Below are 15,815 nucleotides of genomic sequence, written 5' to 3'. Positions count from 1 at the left end.
AGTCAAGAAACTTGCAAATTAACTCATAAAGTTCCAGCAACTTCATTTCTACCACTGATTCCTGAAAGAGAGGGCCAGCTAAGTCCCTGCTCAGTTAGATCTGCAGCAAGGCAGACCTGTTGTCAGAGCTGTGGGCTCCATTGTTTAAAACAGCCAGATGCTGAAGAAGGGTTGAGGGAACAACCTTGATGGGGCCATATAACATACTTTCCCAGTCCACTGTGAGCTCAAACTCATGGCAATGTTTTCTTTCTAATGAGTCTTAACATTTCAGTTTTCTGTTCCTACCTGAAGTAATTTCTCTTCTGGAAGAAGACAAATCCCTTGATGGCAAAATGATTCCCCAAAGGGAAAGTTTCACATAGAGAATGATCAGCAAGGAATGCAGTGGCATGCTGGTGACACCTTTAATACGGGCAAGGGTAAAAATTCAGGTCAGGTCAATCATAGTCCCAATCCAGAAATTAGAGGAAACAGCTTTAGAATCACTTACAGTATTCCTAAACTTTTAGAGATGTCAAAATGAGAAAACCTTACCAATTATAATTCAAATACCACTCATATATCATTTCTGAATGAAGTTTACAAATCAAGTCCAGCTTTTATGCTTGACAGTCACTAACAAATGCAAAAGTGAATAAATAAACACTAACATTGTTAATGCTTCCCAGTTATTTAAGGAAAGGTTTCCATGCAAACTTTATTATTATGAAAATATAATTGCATCATTTCCATCCATTCCTCTTTCTTCCTCCAACCTCCTCCATTTGTCCCCACCTCCTAATGCTCCCTTTCAAATTCCTAACCTCTTCTAAATTGTTATTGTTGCATATTTATATTTAATGTGTAAATACAGTCTACTGAGTCCATTCAGTGTTGTTTGCATATACATGATTTCAGGACTGACCACTTGGTATTAGATAACAGATTAGGGAGTCATTCCTGATGGAAGACTACTTCCCCCCCTCTTAGTACCTTTTAGTTGACTAAAGTTCTTTGTCTAAGGGTGAGGCCTCATGAGAGTCCCCCTTCTATGTCTGCAGATCTACTGCTGGTTTATTTGTTCAGGTTTTGTTTAGACAGCCATATAATAGAAGTTTCATGGCTGAAGCTTCCCAGTCATTTTTCAGGAGACACAATATTATATTCCTGGTTCTATGGCTCTTCTAATGTTTCTGCCTCCTCTTCTACAATGCTCCCTGAACATTAGGTGTAGGAATTGTGTTGTAGATGTATCCATGGGGGCTGGACATCACATGATCAGTGTTCTCTGCATTTTGACCATTTGTGGAGTTGTATAATGATTTCTGTCTGTTACAGAAAGAAGCTGCTTCTTTGGTAAGAGTTAAGAACCACACTTATTGGTGGACATAAGGGTATTTAGAATTTAGATAGGTATTTTGCTTATTTAGTTAAGGGTTGTAGAAGGTTCATTTCTAAGATCAATGACCTCACTAACCTTGAGTAGTTGGCTAGGATTCCAATAACAGGCATGACTGTCCTCCTATTGAGTGGGACCTTGAATATAATTGGATAGCTATTGGTTGCTACCCAGATATGATTGCCACTATTGAACCTTAGGGACCAGCCTTGCTTGTCATTGTTGTGGTTCATAAGCTTCAAAGTTAGATGGTACTACCAGTTGCTTCCCTCTTGAGGAAGCTTTCACACCTTTGGTTGCTGTGGGATAATGCTTTTGTACACTGGTTTAATATAACACTGATTGGTCAGTAGCTAGGCAGGAAGTACAGGCAGGATAAGCAGACAAGGAGAATACTGGAAAGAGGAAAGCTGAGTCAGGAGATGCCAGCCCACCATCTAGGGAGCAGCATGGCTCACAGGTAAAGCCACGGAACATGTGGTGACATACGGATTAACAGAAATGGGCTGAGTTTAAGTGTAAAAGCTAGTCAGTAGTAAGCTTGCACTACTGGCTGGGCAGTTTTAATTAATATAAGCCTCTGTTTGTTTACTTGGGTCTGAGCTGCTAGGGACTGTGCAGGACACAGGAAAACCTTCAGCTACATTTGATGACTACGAAAGTTAATCCTCAGAGAGGAAGTTTTCAGGTCATATCCAGCTTAGATCCTGAGTCCTCTGTCTGAAGTGCATCTCATGCAAATCTTAGTCTTTTGAAAGGCATTATTCTTTTTTTATTTAAAAAATTTATTTCCAAATTTTATACAATGTATTTTGATTATATTTACCTGCATCTTCTCCTTGTGACTCCTACCAGATTCACACCACACTTTGTTAACCCATTAACTTTGTGTCTTTTTTTAATATCCCAGGGAGGTTGTATTGTTGTATTCCAGATGACTTACAAGACATCAAAGTGTTAGGTGAGGATGACATGCTCTAAATATCTGAAGAATCAGAAAGGTTACTCAGCACTAGCTCTGGGTCTGGGAGAGATGAGATTAGGAAAGTGCCTTGCTGGCCTAGATAAAAGAAGTTAAGGGATAAGAAGTTTTCAGACAAAAGGAGTAACATGAAAAAAAACCATCTGAGAATAAATGGACCTGAATCCTGTTGGGAACACAGAAAGTGAAATGTGGAGATCAGATCTGGGATCAGAATCTAATTACAGATGTGTATGTCAGATGGTGAGTCAGACTTGGGAAATGTAGAATTGAACAACATAGTTCTTACTCTTGAGGAACTTCTTATACTTGAGGCAGAGAAGTAGTTTTTCAGATACAATAAGAAATAAAAAATCAGTGTGGTGTCTCACACCTTTAATCCCAGCATTGGGAGAGGAGAGAGGTGGATCTCTCTGAGTTCCAGACCACCCTGGTCTACATTGTGAGTTACAGGACTGCCAAGGCAAGGTAGTGAGATCCTATCTCAAACAAACAGACAAAAAAAAAGAATTTTAAAAATAAAAAAGAAATACATAGATGGTCTTTGTTCATCTCCTGGAACACAGCTCCTAGAAAAGTTGTCACCATAATAAAAGTATCTTTGGTATGCCAGTAAAATGATAGGTGTCTAGAAGCTCTTAGCTTCATGGTGGAGATTATCACCAGAAAGACTAAACTGTGGTTAGAAAGTTGGGACTTGGAGCCAGAGACTACCACCATCGCCACCACTGAACCTCTTGTGAAGGAAGAGTGGCTAGAGATTGAGTTCATCACCAATGATCCATGATTAGCCATCATGACCATGTAACAAAATCTTATTAGCAATTGTAAACAATACTGCTTGAAAAGCATCTGTATGGGGAATTAGAAGAACAGAAATTCTTGAGATAGCATGAAGCTCTATGCCCCTTCTTCCATAGAGGGCCCTATGAATATATTCTGTTTGTCTGTCCCCATGTAACAATCCTTATAGTAAACCAATAAGAGTAAGCAAAATGCATCCTCAGTTCTGTGAACCATTTTAACAAATCACCGAACCTGATATATAGATTGTGGAAACATCCTGAATTTATAGTTAGTTTATAAAAACTGCAGGAGATAGATAACTGAAAAATTGTTACTAGTGTCTAAAGTGGGTCTGTTGTCCTACTTAGCTTAACTGTATACTTGACACAGCTTAAAGCCATGCAAGAGATACCAATTAGGTGCCATCCATCACTAGACATGTGAGAGAGGTAGATAGATAGTTACATAGATAAGTAGAAAGATATAGATAGATAGATAGATAGATAGATAGATAGATAGATAGATAGATAGATAGGTGATTGGGATATATAGACAGTTTAGTATGGGTCAGAGTAGCTAGCAAGCAGCATTCATCCATGGTTTCTGCATCAAGATTCTGCTTGAGTTGTCTTGACTTTCCTCTTTACTCCCTTAAGAGCCCTTTGGTCAATTTATCACAAACAGGATGAACTTCAAATATTTATCTTTCATGGAAGAATGAGTTAAATATCAATTTTTTTAAGAAAAATCATGTACTCACCTTGATTCAGTTGTATGGACAGAATCTTGTTGCCAGTAGAATGGGTGACAGAGCAGAGCACAGCACGCACTTTCTTATGATCCCACTGGCACGTGCTCCTAACAGTCACAGTGCCATTGCTGTGTGATTCATTCATAGTTTTACAGTCCCCATCTGGAGTCCAGAAGATCTGAGCAGCCGGCTTGCCTGCAGTTGCCTCACAAACTGCAGTTCTATTCTCTCCTGGAAACAGGGTTACTGCAGGAGGTACTGTGGAGATAGAAGGCAAAAAAGATTCAGTCTTGTCACAAATGATGAAAGTATTCATTTCTATCTAAAATCTGGTGAAACACCACAGTAGATAAACTTGTTGCTTACCTAGCACTTTGAGGTTCCATCTTTCATAGGAATTCCCACCAGGTGTTTCTATTTCACATGAATAATGCCCATCATGATCGAGGGCCACTGCAGTGATCTGAAGGTTAGGATTCTGGTCAGGTGTGGAGGTCCAGGTGATTGTCCTGTCTGTACAGTTGGTTTCACTGGTGTCCTTGGTTTCTACTCTGTAGGATATTTTGCAGGGAGGCTGGCCTCTGAGGGTTATTACCCATGTTATTAGTACTGCTTTTGTTGGTGGAACAGGAGGGCAGCACAGCAGAGTCTTTGTACCCATCTGTACAAATTTCGTAATATTAACTGGAGAAACACATGCACATGCAGAGAGAGACATACAGACACACAGACAGAGAGAAAGAGAAGTTAATAAAGGACTTGGCATGTTCAATTTATCTATAGTAGATTACATAAAGTTGTATTAGTTGAATGACTTTTATTTGGGCAAAAATATCCTAAAAAGTGTGTAAATAATAAATTATAATTCACAAAATATGCATCATTTTTAAAACAAATTCAAATACTAACCAATTGTGTCCTCTCATATACATTTCTGGTGGATCAGTGTGTATTGTAAAGTATTTGAAGTTAACATAACAGTTTTGCTATCTAGAGACAGACTCTTGTTTAGCAGTCTTTGAACTAAGATCAAGCAAGACAGACATAAAAACACAGTAAAATTACATCAAATTACAAAAATAGTGTTCTAAGTCTAATATTTTGATGGTAGACAATATTGGTATCATCGTACGATTTATGCTCCTTAAGAAACAAAATAAAATAATCATGTGATTATCTCCTCTTAAGCTTTGATAAGTAGTAATATAATCAGCAAACCTTCTTCTAAGGATAGAGATAAGCATTAATGTGCAAAATGTAAAGACACTGTCATTAAAAGTAACTCATAGCCTTTACATTAAACTAGTCAGAAATTATTTTATTTATAGATTATAAACAAATGAAATCAATTGAATTTTAAATATTGTGTAACTTTCCCAGCCTGACAATCTCATGAAGAATAAAAATAATAATCAGTAGGCAGAAGATACTTAGAGATATTTACTTCTAGTGAGAACATATGAATGCTTTTAAAAACATGAAAAATTCATAATTTTACTGAAAATATATAAAATTATCAAATATAATACATATGTTCTCCTTCCTTCCTATTAGAAAAATATAAATTCATAGACAGCTCAGCCATTCATTTTGCCCATAGATTTTGTTTCTGTATTCTATGTTTATGTATTCCATTGTGCTCATCTGTAGAAAGTTTAACTTAAACCCCAGCATCTGCAAGCTTCTCCTACTTAGAATCTTATGCAATCCATACATTGGCAAAAGACACCATGACTGATAAGAGTTTACTGGAAGATGTTTATTTAGTCAAAACATCTGTTCCAACTCACCTGTGACAAATGTGGGTGTCAGGACAACCTCACTTTAACATAGTCAGAAACAGTTATATGAAGGAGAAATTCATTGTATGAAGAGTCTTGGCTTTGCTAAAATCTCTCCCCTTTCTTGTTATTGAGTCACTTACCTCCTCTAGGCACACAAGCAAGCCTCACATTTTATGGCCAAATAAAGGACATATAACAAGATAACAAAAAAGGGAGACTTTAAATCCATTGGGGTGATTTGAATGGGAATGGCCCCCATAGGCTCATGTATCTGGATGCTAAATTACAAGGGAGTAGAACTGTTGGAAAAGATTAGAAGAATTAGGAGGTGTGGCTTTATTAGAGTGGGTGTGTCCTTGTTGGAGGAAATGTGTCAACAGGAGTGGGCTTTGAAGTTTCAAAATCCCTTGCCAGGCCCAAGACAGCACTTAGACCTCTAGATACTCCTACTAAGAGAAAGGCTGGAATACTGCACCCAGGGTACCAGCTACTTTTCTAACCAAGACCCATATCCATCTCTTCTATGATGGCCACTATATATGGAAAAATATTACCGTCTGGGGAAGGTGATTCCTGAAGCTGAACATCCAGTGGCACCTGCAGCTGATCATCCAATGGCTCCTGCACCTGATAATCCCATGGCTTAGGTGGCTGATAACCCCCTGGCTCCTGCACCTTTCCCTTACTTGAACAAGTTGAATCTAGAAAATATTTAACAAAGAGAAAAATCTATTTTATATATTCATATAGAGTAAAAGCCTTCTTTCTCAATGAAGTCTTATTCAACATAATAGATAACCATTAACCTTGACTAAAATTACCCACCAAAACCACTATAGAACATTAGATTTTTTGATATCTGAGGATGAAAGTATATTAGTATCTTGACATTCACATTTATGTGGTATTGATTGACATTTTCTTATTTATAAGACAACTCATTTATGTAGTGATATTTTATCTATGTCCCTGCATAAAGTTATCTGAGGATTAGAGGAAAAATTCATTAAATTTAAAAATAAAATACTATATTAAACATAGAAGTTATGGTAGCACACACCTTTAATTCTATCATTCAAGAGGCAGGGATCTCTCTGGATCTCTGTGACTTTAAGGCCACACTGGGAACAGAGCCAGGCCTGGGGGTACATGCCTTAAATTCCAACACAAGCTAACCATGGAGGTCTGGAGGTCTGTACAGACAGACAGGAAGTGACACAGCTAGACAGGGAGAGGAAATGATGTAGCCTGACAGAGAGAGCAAATGATATAGCAGAACAGAAAGGCATATAGGCATGTGTATACAGGAAGTAGGTCTTTTGAAGACTGAGGTGTTGGTGAGGTGAGCTTAGCTTGTGGCTTTTCCTATTCCTCTGATCTCTCAGGCTTTAACCCCAATTTCTGGCTCCAAGCTTATTATTAACAAGACCTTTAGCAATTCATCTACACATTGGACCAACTATGTTTTACAAGGGAACCCTTCCATTTCTCCATGTCCTAATCACATCCCCAGGTATGACCTTAGTCAATGCGAAGGTCCTTATCCAAGACGATCTCGTAAAATTTTTCCATATACCTCACTCTAATTAATTTTATTCAATCATGTGGTAAGCATCTCACCAAGACAATGTAGAGCCGTTTTTCAGTGAATTTAGAACCAAAATTGAAAATGATTTTTCTGTTAGCTCACTTCCTCCTTGATATTTCCTACTTTGTTATTGGGAACAAAAAGAAAAAATAAAACAGAAATGCAAGGAAGAATTGAAAAGAGAATTCATGTCTACTTTACCTTCTAGTTCCATAGAGATTCCAGTTGGCAATTCTTTCTTTTGCATTCTGTAGAATACTTAACAATAAGAATAATCTATGCATTATGCAGTTAACTTAGTTTTTGCTGATCTTTGCAGTTACAGCATATGTATTCTCTATTCTAGGAAAACAATGAGGTCATGGCCTCTGCTACTTTAGTGGATATACTGCTACACAGAACTCTACACCCTTTCTACTCTTGTTGGAAATTCTCTTTGAGAAATCATTCTTCTTCCTTTCTCAGATGTTTGAGTGTGATGGAAGATGAATTTCAAATTCAATGATAACAGTATAAAAGGTGGTGGCTAATTATATTAATTTTAAATGGAGAAAATTTGAGTTCAAGGAAGGATATCAAGGATAAAGATGGGCATTATAGAAAGATACACCATCAATTCTCTTCCAAGAACAAATACATACCTAACAACAGAGAGTTAAGATAAGAAGCAAAACCTGTTACAAACTGGTGGAAGAAATAGGTAAATATACTTATTTAGGCTAGAAATTTCAACATCCCTCTATCAGAAAGAGAGAAAACAATAGCCACTAAATCAGGCAAGACATAACCAAGTGTAACAACTCTGTCACCAGCTCAGTATTATTTATGTCTCTACAGGTGACTTCCTATAATAGAATATATATTTTCTCCACGCTCATATGTGGCTTTCATGAACATAGATTATATCCTGAGCCATAAAACACATATTACAATTTTTTATTTATTTTATGTGCATGGGTATATTGATTGTATGTTTCTATGTGCACCACTTACATGTCTGGTGCCCTCAGAAGCCAGAAGAGGACATTAGATTCCCTGGAACTGGAGTCACAAATAGTTTTGAGCCAACATGTGCATACTGGGAATCAAACCCAAGACCTCTAAAAGGGCAGTCTGTGCTATGAACCACTGATCTATCTTTCTAGCCCAACATATTAACACATTTTAAAGAATGGAATCATACCACAACTACTCCTTGATTATAATGAAATTAAACTAGACATCAGTAACAGTAAATAGACCCCACAAGCATTTGGAGATGATTTTTAAGTAACAATTTAGGTTATAAGTACTCTTAAGGTAATTTTTAAATGAATTTTGAACTAAGTAAAAAAGAAACTATCGAAACTTGTAGAATACTAAAAAGCAATGCTTAGAGGGAAGGTTTTAGCCTTGACTGCTTGTATGAGAGAAGAAAAATTATCTAAAAATCAATCATTTAAACTTAAGCCTCCAGAAACTAGAAAAAGAAGAACAAATCAAACACAAAATAAGCAGAAGAGAAATTAGAGTCAGAATCAGGAAACACAGGAGAACAGAGAAAACCAGCAAAATAAAGCTGATTCTTTAAAGGGATAAGTAAAGCTGACCATCAACTAGTCTAAAGAATTACGAAAATTAATCAATTAGCCAAACTAAGAAAAAAACAGAAGATATGTGTTACTAAAATCAAATAACAAGAGTGAATTTACTTGAATTTCAATGAACATGAAAAGAATAGTGGGAACTACTATAAAGAATTCGATGACAAGAAATTTGATAATCCAGATGAAACAGACAAAATCTTTGAATGACACAATCTGCCTAAATTTATTCAAAGTGAAACACTGGGGAAGGGAGGGGGAAGAGAGGAGGAGAAGGGAAGAAAGGAAGTAGAGTCTATATTAACAACAGAAAAATTCTTCAGAAACAAAGAATGTTACTAGAAACGTTTGAAATTGTGCAATGTTCATTGTCCTGGTGAAGTATATACCTAGTAACAGAGCTTCAAACCACATGAAGCAACACTTAACTAGATGAAAGAGACACGTAGACGGCTTCACAGTCACAGATGGAGGTTGTGACACCTCTTCCTCAGAAATAAATAGAATAGTCAGAACTTTAGAAAGTAGTATAGACATAGAATATATTAATAACAGTATCGATTATAGTGACCAAAGAGTCACTTATAAAACAGTTCTAGTGTAATAATTCATAGTTTTCAAGTGCTCTAGGTATGTTAATCAAAGGTGATTATGTGCTGGGTCACAAAACAAATCTTTACATTTGGTTAGAGGCCAGCAAGATGGCTCAGCAGTAAAGACATATGCGACCAAGCCTGAGGACCTGAGTTTGAACCCTGGAACCCACATTTAAAAAAAGAGATAGAGAACAACTCCTACAGTTGTCCTATGGCCCCCACATGAATGCTATGACATGGACACACACACAAATTACATATATTAAATACATACATTTATACCTTTTAAATTTTAAAGAAGGTTAAATTAATAGCATACAAAGGCCTGTCAGGCTTCCTTAATTGATTACTAATGATATACTGGATCTAAGATTTTTATCTTTTTATACGTTTTGAAGTAGTGGGAGATAAACTTATGTTTTTGTATTTGAAGAAAAGTCAATTTACATTCATGTTGGTCAGTCTTCTTAGGAACTGCGGTTCTGCGGAAACAGAACTAAGACTAGAGTTCCACCACCTCAGCCAGCAGGCTGGTCTGTCCACCGGGTAATGGTGTTTCATGGACTCTCGCCCCCATTGTCCTTCTCCTTCCATTAATAACTTCCAATAGCTTTACTTTAATGCTTAAGACTCCATAACTAGGACTCCAATCCATGAGCTGAACCACTTCCAGGCCACCTTGTCCCTCTTTCCCTTCCAACAGAGGACTGTCCCTTCCTGCCTAAGTTCAGTGCCTCCACTTTGCTCTGGATCCCACTGCTTCCATTCTCAGTGGTTTTCCTTCCTTTCTTTCTTTCTTTTTTTTTTTGGTACATCTCACCCTTAAAGATGGGATGAGCAAGCAAGCTAGTAAAACATTTCTTTTCAGGCCGTCACTCATCTTCAAATTCAAATGATAACAACAGATAGAATAATCTATTCCATGGAATATTTGTATAAAACCTGCTTAGTAAATATAATTCGTTTAAAAATAACCTACAGAGTGTTAAAGTTGTCCTGTTAGCCTGCAACAAAGGTATATATGACTGTAATCCCAGGAGTCAGAAGGTTGAGGTAGAAGGATTATCATAGTCCTAAATTAGCCTGAGGAATGGTTTCATTTCCTAAAAACCTCAGAATGTCACACTTACCGGGCACCAGAATAGTGATGGTGATCAGTAACCCCAAAGCTGAAGTCCTCCTGAAACCATTCATCTGGAGTGGTTTCTAGTTAAACACAAGTCACCATGAATCCCTGGGTGGACACAGTGAGCTGTCCCTCGGCTGTCAGCTGTGCTTGTTCTCAGTTCACCAGATTTAAGGGTGACTTTTCTTCCTCATTTCGCCTCTCTTTATCTTCATCTCCATTCTACAGGCTGCTGGATGATTAAGTCTGCCCAGGAAAAAACAGCAGTAATGTTTTCGGAGTGATAAGGAAGCCAAAGTTTAACTCATTCATTCTCCCACGATGTTCAATGTCCCCCACTTTCACTTCTATCACACTCAGTGTATCTGGTTTATGTTAAGGTCTTTGATCCATTTGGAGTTGAGTTTTGTGCAGGGTGATAGATATGGATCTGTTTGCATTCTCCATGTGCAGAAATCTAGTTTGACCAGCACCATTTGTTGAAAATGCTGTCTTTTTTCCAGTGTGTATTTCTGGCTTCTTTATCAAAACTCAGGTGTCCGTAGGTACATTATGCATGGATTTTGAATTCAATTCCATTGATCAACATGTCTGTTTTTATGCTAATACCATGTGGTTTTTCTTATTATAGCTTTGTAGTGCAACTTGAAATCAGGAATGGTGATACCTCCTGCAGTTCTTTTATAGTTCAGGATTGTTTTAGCAATCCTGGGTCCTGGGTTTTTTTCTTTTTCCATATGAGGCTGAGAATTGACCTTTCAAGCTCTATCAAGAATTGTGTTAGAATTTTGATGAGGATTTCATTGAATCCTTTAGTAGGATGACCTTTTTTGCTTTGTTTAAAAAAAGACAACAACAACAACAAAAAAAAACCTTCTGATCCATGAGCATGTGCTATCTTTCATATTCTAATATCTTCTCTTTCTTTTTTCAAATAATTGAATTTTTGTCACATAAGGGTTTCACTTGATGAGTTAGAGTTCCCCTAATATACTTTGTATCATTTTAGGCTATTGTGAAGAGTATTGTTTCCATGATTTCTTTCTCAGTACATTTATCATTTGTGTATAGGAGGACTTCTGATTTCCTTCTGAGTTAATCTTGTATCCAGCCACATCACTGAAGGCGTTTATCAGCTGTAGGAGCTCCCTGGTAGAATTTTGGGGGTCACTTATGTATACTATTATATCTTCTGAAAACAAAGATACTTTGAGTTGTTCCTTTCTAATTTGTATCCTCTTGATCTCCTTCAGTTGTCTCATTGCTCTAAGAATTCAGGTACTATATTGAATAGAGTGGAGAACCTTGTGTTATTATTGACTTTAGTGGAATTGCTTTGAATTTTTCTGCTGAAATTGATGTTGGCTACAGGCTTGCTGTAAACTTCTTCATTATGTTAAGGTTGCCTCTTTAATCCCTAAGATTTCCAGGATTTTATTTTTTAATAAATATTTTTTCTCAGTCCAATCACAATTTCCCCTCCCTCCCTCCTCTCTTCCCAGGTCCTCTCCCCAGCCTGTCCCCTTCCCCCCACTTCCACTCCTTCTCCTCAATTTCAGAAAAGTGTAGACCTCCCATATATATTAGCCAGCCATGGCATATCAAGTTGCAGTAAGACTAGTCACCTCCTCTCCTATTAAGGTTGCATGAGGCAACCCAGTAGGAGGGAAGGGTCCCAAAAACAGGGACCAGAGTCAGAGACAGCCCTTGCTTCCTCTGTTAGAGTCTCACATGAAGACCAAGCAACACAACTGTAACATATGTGAAGAGGGCCTAGGTCAGTCCCATGCAAGTTCTCTGGTTGTTGGTTCACTCTCTGTGAGCTCCTTGAGCCGAGGTTAGTTGATTCTGTGGTTTTTTTTTTTTTTTTTTTTTTTTTTTGGTTTTTTTTGTGGTGTCCTTGGCCTCTCTGGCTCCCATAATCCTTCCTCTCCATCTTCCACAGGATTCCCCAGGTCTTCCTAATGTTTGGCTGTGGCTCTGCATCTGTATGAAGCCTAAAATCTGGGCTAGGGAATGACTTATGGGTATAGCAGAATATCATTAGGTTTCATGTCATTCACTTTTCCCTTCTTTTGCCAGTTTGGTTCTATCCTAGGTCTCTAGGCTGTCTAGTTCTGGGTTCTGGCCCTCTATCCTTTGTTAGAGGTGGGATCCCTCTCATAGTATGGGTCTCAAGCTGGACCAGTCAAATTATGTTGGTCACACCCATAATTTCCACTCTTTCTTTGTCCCAGCATGCCTTGTAGGCAGGGCAAATTTTAGGTCAAAGACTATGTGGCTGGGTTGGTGTCCCAATCACTCCAATGGAAGTCTTCTTGGTTACAGGAGATGGCCGATTCAGGCTCCATATCCCCCATTGCTAGGAGTCTTAGCTAGGATCACCTTCATAGATTCCTGGGATTTTCCATTCCACTAGGTTTCCAGCTCATCCCAGAAGTGCCCTGACTCCAGTTGTCTATTCCAGTACTCTCTTCCTCCATCCTCCCCCAACTGATCCTTCCTGTTTCCCATGCCTATCCCCTAATCCAGAACCTCTTCCCCCATCCACTTGTGATGTCTGTTCTATTTGCCCTTCACAGTGAGATTCATGTGTCCCTGCCTTGAACCTTCTTTGCTACATAGCTTCTCTGGGTCTGTAGATTGTAGCACAGTTATTCCTTACTTTATGGCTAATATCCACCTATAAGTGAGTACATACCATGTTTGCCTTTCTGGCTCTGGGTTACTTCACTCAGGATCATCTTTTCTAGTTCCATTGGTTTGCTGGAAATTTTCATGATGTTATTGTTTTTACAGATGAATAATGCTCTGTTGTGTATATGTACCATATTTTCTTTCTTCATTCTTCAGCTGATGGACATCCAGGTTGTTTCCAGTTTCTAGCTATAACAAATAAAACTGCTATGAGCATAGTTGGGCAAGTGTGTGGTGGTATTGTGTTCCCCAAAATATTGTGTGTTCCCCGAAATAAACATATCTGGGATCAGAGAACAGACAGCCACTAGAACAAAGCCAAAAATGGTGGCTAGAAAATGGAAAGAGTAAGCCATAACAGAAGTTGGGTGGTGGTGGTACACACCTTTAATCCCAGCACTTGGGGAGGCAGAGCTAGCCGGATCTCTGAGTTCAAGGCCACTTTAGAAACAGCTAAGCATGGTGACCCATGCCTTTAATCCCAGAAACCCAACCTTTAATCCCAGGGAGTGGGAGCAGAAAGAGGAAGGTATATAAGGCGTGAGGACCAGGAACTAAAGGAGAAAAAGCATGTAGTTAAGCATTTGGTTGGTTAAGCGTTCAGGCTTTGGAGCAGCACAGTTCAGCTGGAGATTCATGTGGAGGAGGACTCAGAAGCTTCCAGCCTGAGGAAACAGGATCACCTGAGGAACTAGCAAGGTGAGATAGCTGTGGCTTGTTCTGCTTCTCTGATCTTGCAGCAATCACCCCAATAACTGGCCTCAGGTTTGTTTTTACTAATAAGAACTTTTAAGTTTCCTGCTATACAAGTGTCCTTGTGGTATGGTAGAACATCCTTTGGGTTTACATCCAGAAGTGGTATAGTTGGGTCTTGAGGTATGTCAATTCTTTTTTTGACATACTGATTTCTACAGTGTCTATACCAGTTTGAATTCCCAGCAGCAATGGAGGAGTGTTCACCTTGCTACACATATTCTCCAGCATAATTGTGACTTAGGTTATTGATTTTAGCCACTCTGACAGGATGGAATCTCAGAGTTGTTCAGATTTGCATCTCCCTGTGGGCTAAAGATGTTGAACATTTATTTCTTCAAGTGTTTCTCAGTCATTTGAGATTCCTCTATTGACAATTCTCTGTTTAGATCTGTATCCTATTTTTAAATTGGATTATTTTCTTTGTTGATGTGTAGATTCTTGAGCTCTTTATATATTTCGGAGATCAGCTGTCTGTTAGATGTGGGATTGGTGAAGATCTTTTCATATTCTAAAGTCTGTTCTTTCTTTCTTTCCCTTTTTCTTTTCTTTTCTTTTTTTTCTTTTTTTCAAAACAGGGTTTCCAGCTCTGGCTGTCCTGGAACTCACAATGTAGACCAGGCTGTTCTGGAACTCACAGAGATCTACCTCCCAAGTGCTGAGATTAAAGGTGTGTACCATACCTCCAGAATCTTCAGGACTTTTATAATGAAAGAGCATTGCATTTTGTCAAAGGCCATTACATTTATTGATTTTTATATATTGCCCTCATCTCTGAGATGAAGTCTGCTTGATCATGTTGGATGATCTTTTTGATGTGTTCCTGGATTTGGTTTGCCAGTATTTTATTGAGTGTTTTTGCATCTATGTTCATAAGGGAAAATGGTCTGTAATTCTCCTTCTTGATTGGGTCTTATGTGGTGTGGGCATAGCTGTGTCCTCATAAATGAATTGGGCAAGGTTTCTTCTCTTTTGCAGAATAATTTGAGGCATATTACTGTTAATGCTTCTTTGAAAGTCTGGTAGAATTCCCCACTAAAATCAATGGTGCTGGGTGGTTTTTATTTGTTTGTTTGGGAGATTTTTAATGACTGCTTCCATTAGGAGGAATTAAGGTCTCTTTAAATCATTTATATGATCTTGATTTAACTTTGATAAGTGGTACTTATTAAGAACATTATTTCTTATAGGTTTCCAGTTTGGCAGAGTAGAGGTTTTTAAAGTATGTCATTATGATTCTCAGACCTCCTTCATGTCTGTGATCATGACCTCCTTTTCATTTCTGATTTTGTTAATTTGGATATGTTTTATGCTTTTTAGTTAATCTGGATAAAGGTTTATCAATCTTTTTTGTTTTGTTTTGTTTTGTTTTGTTTTGTTTTTCAGAGACAAGGTTTCTTTGTGTAGCTTTGCACGATTCTTGGAACTCACTCTGCAGCCCAGGCTGGCCTTGAACTCATAGGGATCCACCTGCCTCTGCCTCCCAAGTGCTGGGATTAAAGGCATGCGCTATCACTACCCAGTCAGGTTTATCAATCTTAATGATGTTTTTCAAAGAGCCAAGTCTTTCTTTCATTGATTCTTTGTTTAGTTCTATTTTATTGATTTTCAACTCTCAGTTTTATTATTTCCTGCCCTCTACTCCTCTACAGTTAGCTTGTTTCTTTTTGTTCTAGAGCTTTCAAGTGTGCTGTTAAGTGGCTAATGGGAGATCTCTCTAGATTTTTTTTTAATATAGGCACCACTTTTCATTGTGTTCCATTAATTTGGGTATATTGTGTATTCATT

General features: G+C 38.0%; 1 protein-coding gene across 1 annotated transcript; it reads right to left on the bottom strand.

The window, feature by feature from the left end:
* Positions 1 to 288: 288 nt before the first annotated feature.
* On the bottom strand, positions 289 to 10,645 carry LOC118575912 (cell surface glycoprotein CD200 receptor 2-like; the record flags this gene model as incomplete). Its single annotated transcript, XM_036176271.1, is given in 6 exon segments — positions 289 to 325; positions 328 to 405; positions 3,910 to 4,158; positions 4,267 to 4,593; positions 6,239 to 6,385; positions 10,582 to 10,645. Coding segments are annotated over 6 exon segments (902 nt in total), but the record flags the coding sequence as incomplete, so codon positions are not given.
* Positions 10,646 to 15,815: the final 5,170 nt, after the last annotated feature.

This window comes from Onychomys torridus, unplaced genomic scaffold (assembly GCF_903995425.1).
Source record: "Onychomys torridus unplaced genomic scaffold, mOncTor1.1, whole genome shotgun sequence".
In the NCBI taxonomy this organism is placed as follows: Eukaryota; Metazoa; Chordata; class Mammalia; order Rodentia; family Cricetidae; genus Onychomys; species Onychomys torridus.
The sequence above is the reverse complement of the archived record's forward strand: the minus strand, read 5'-3'. Positions and strand labels throughout refer to the sequence as shown.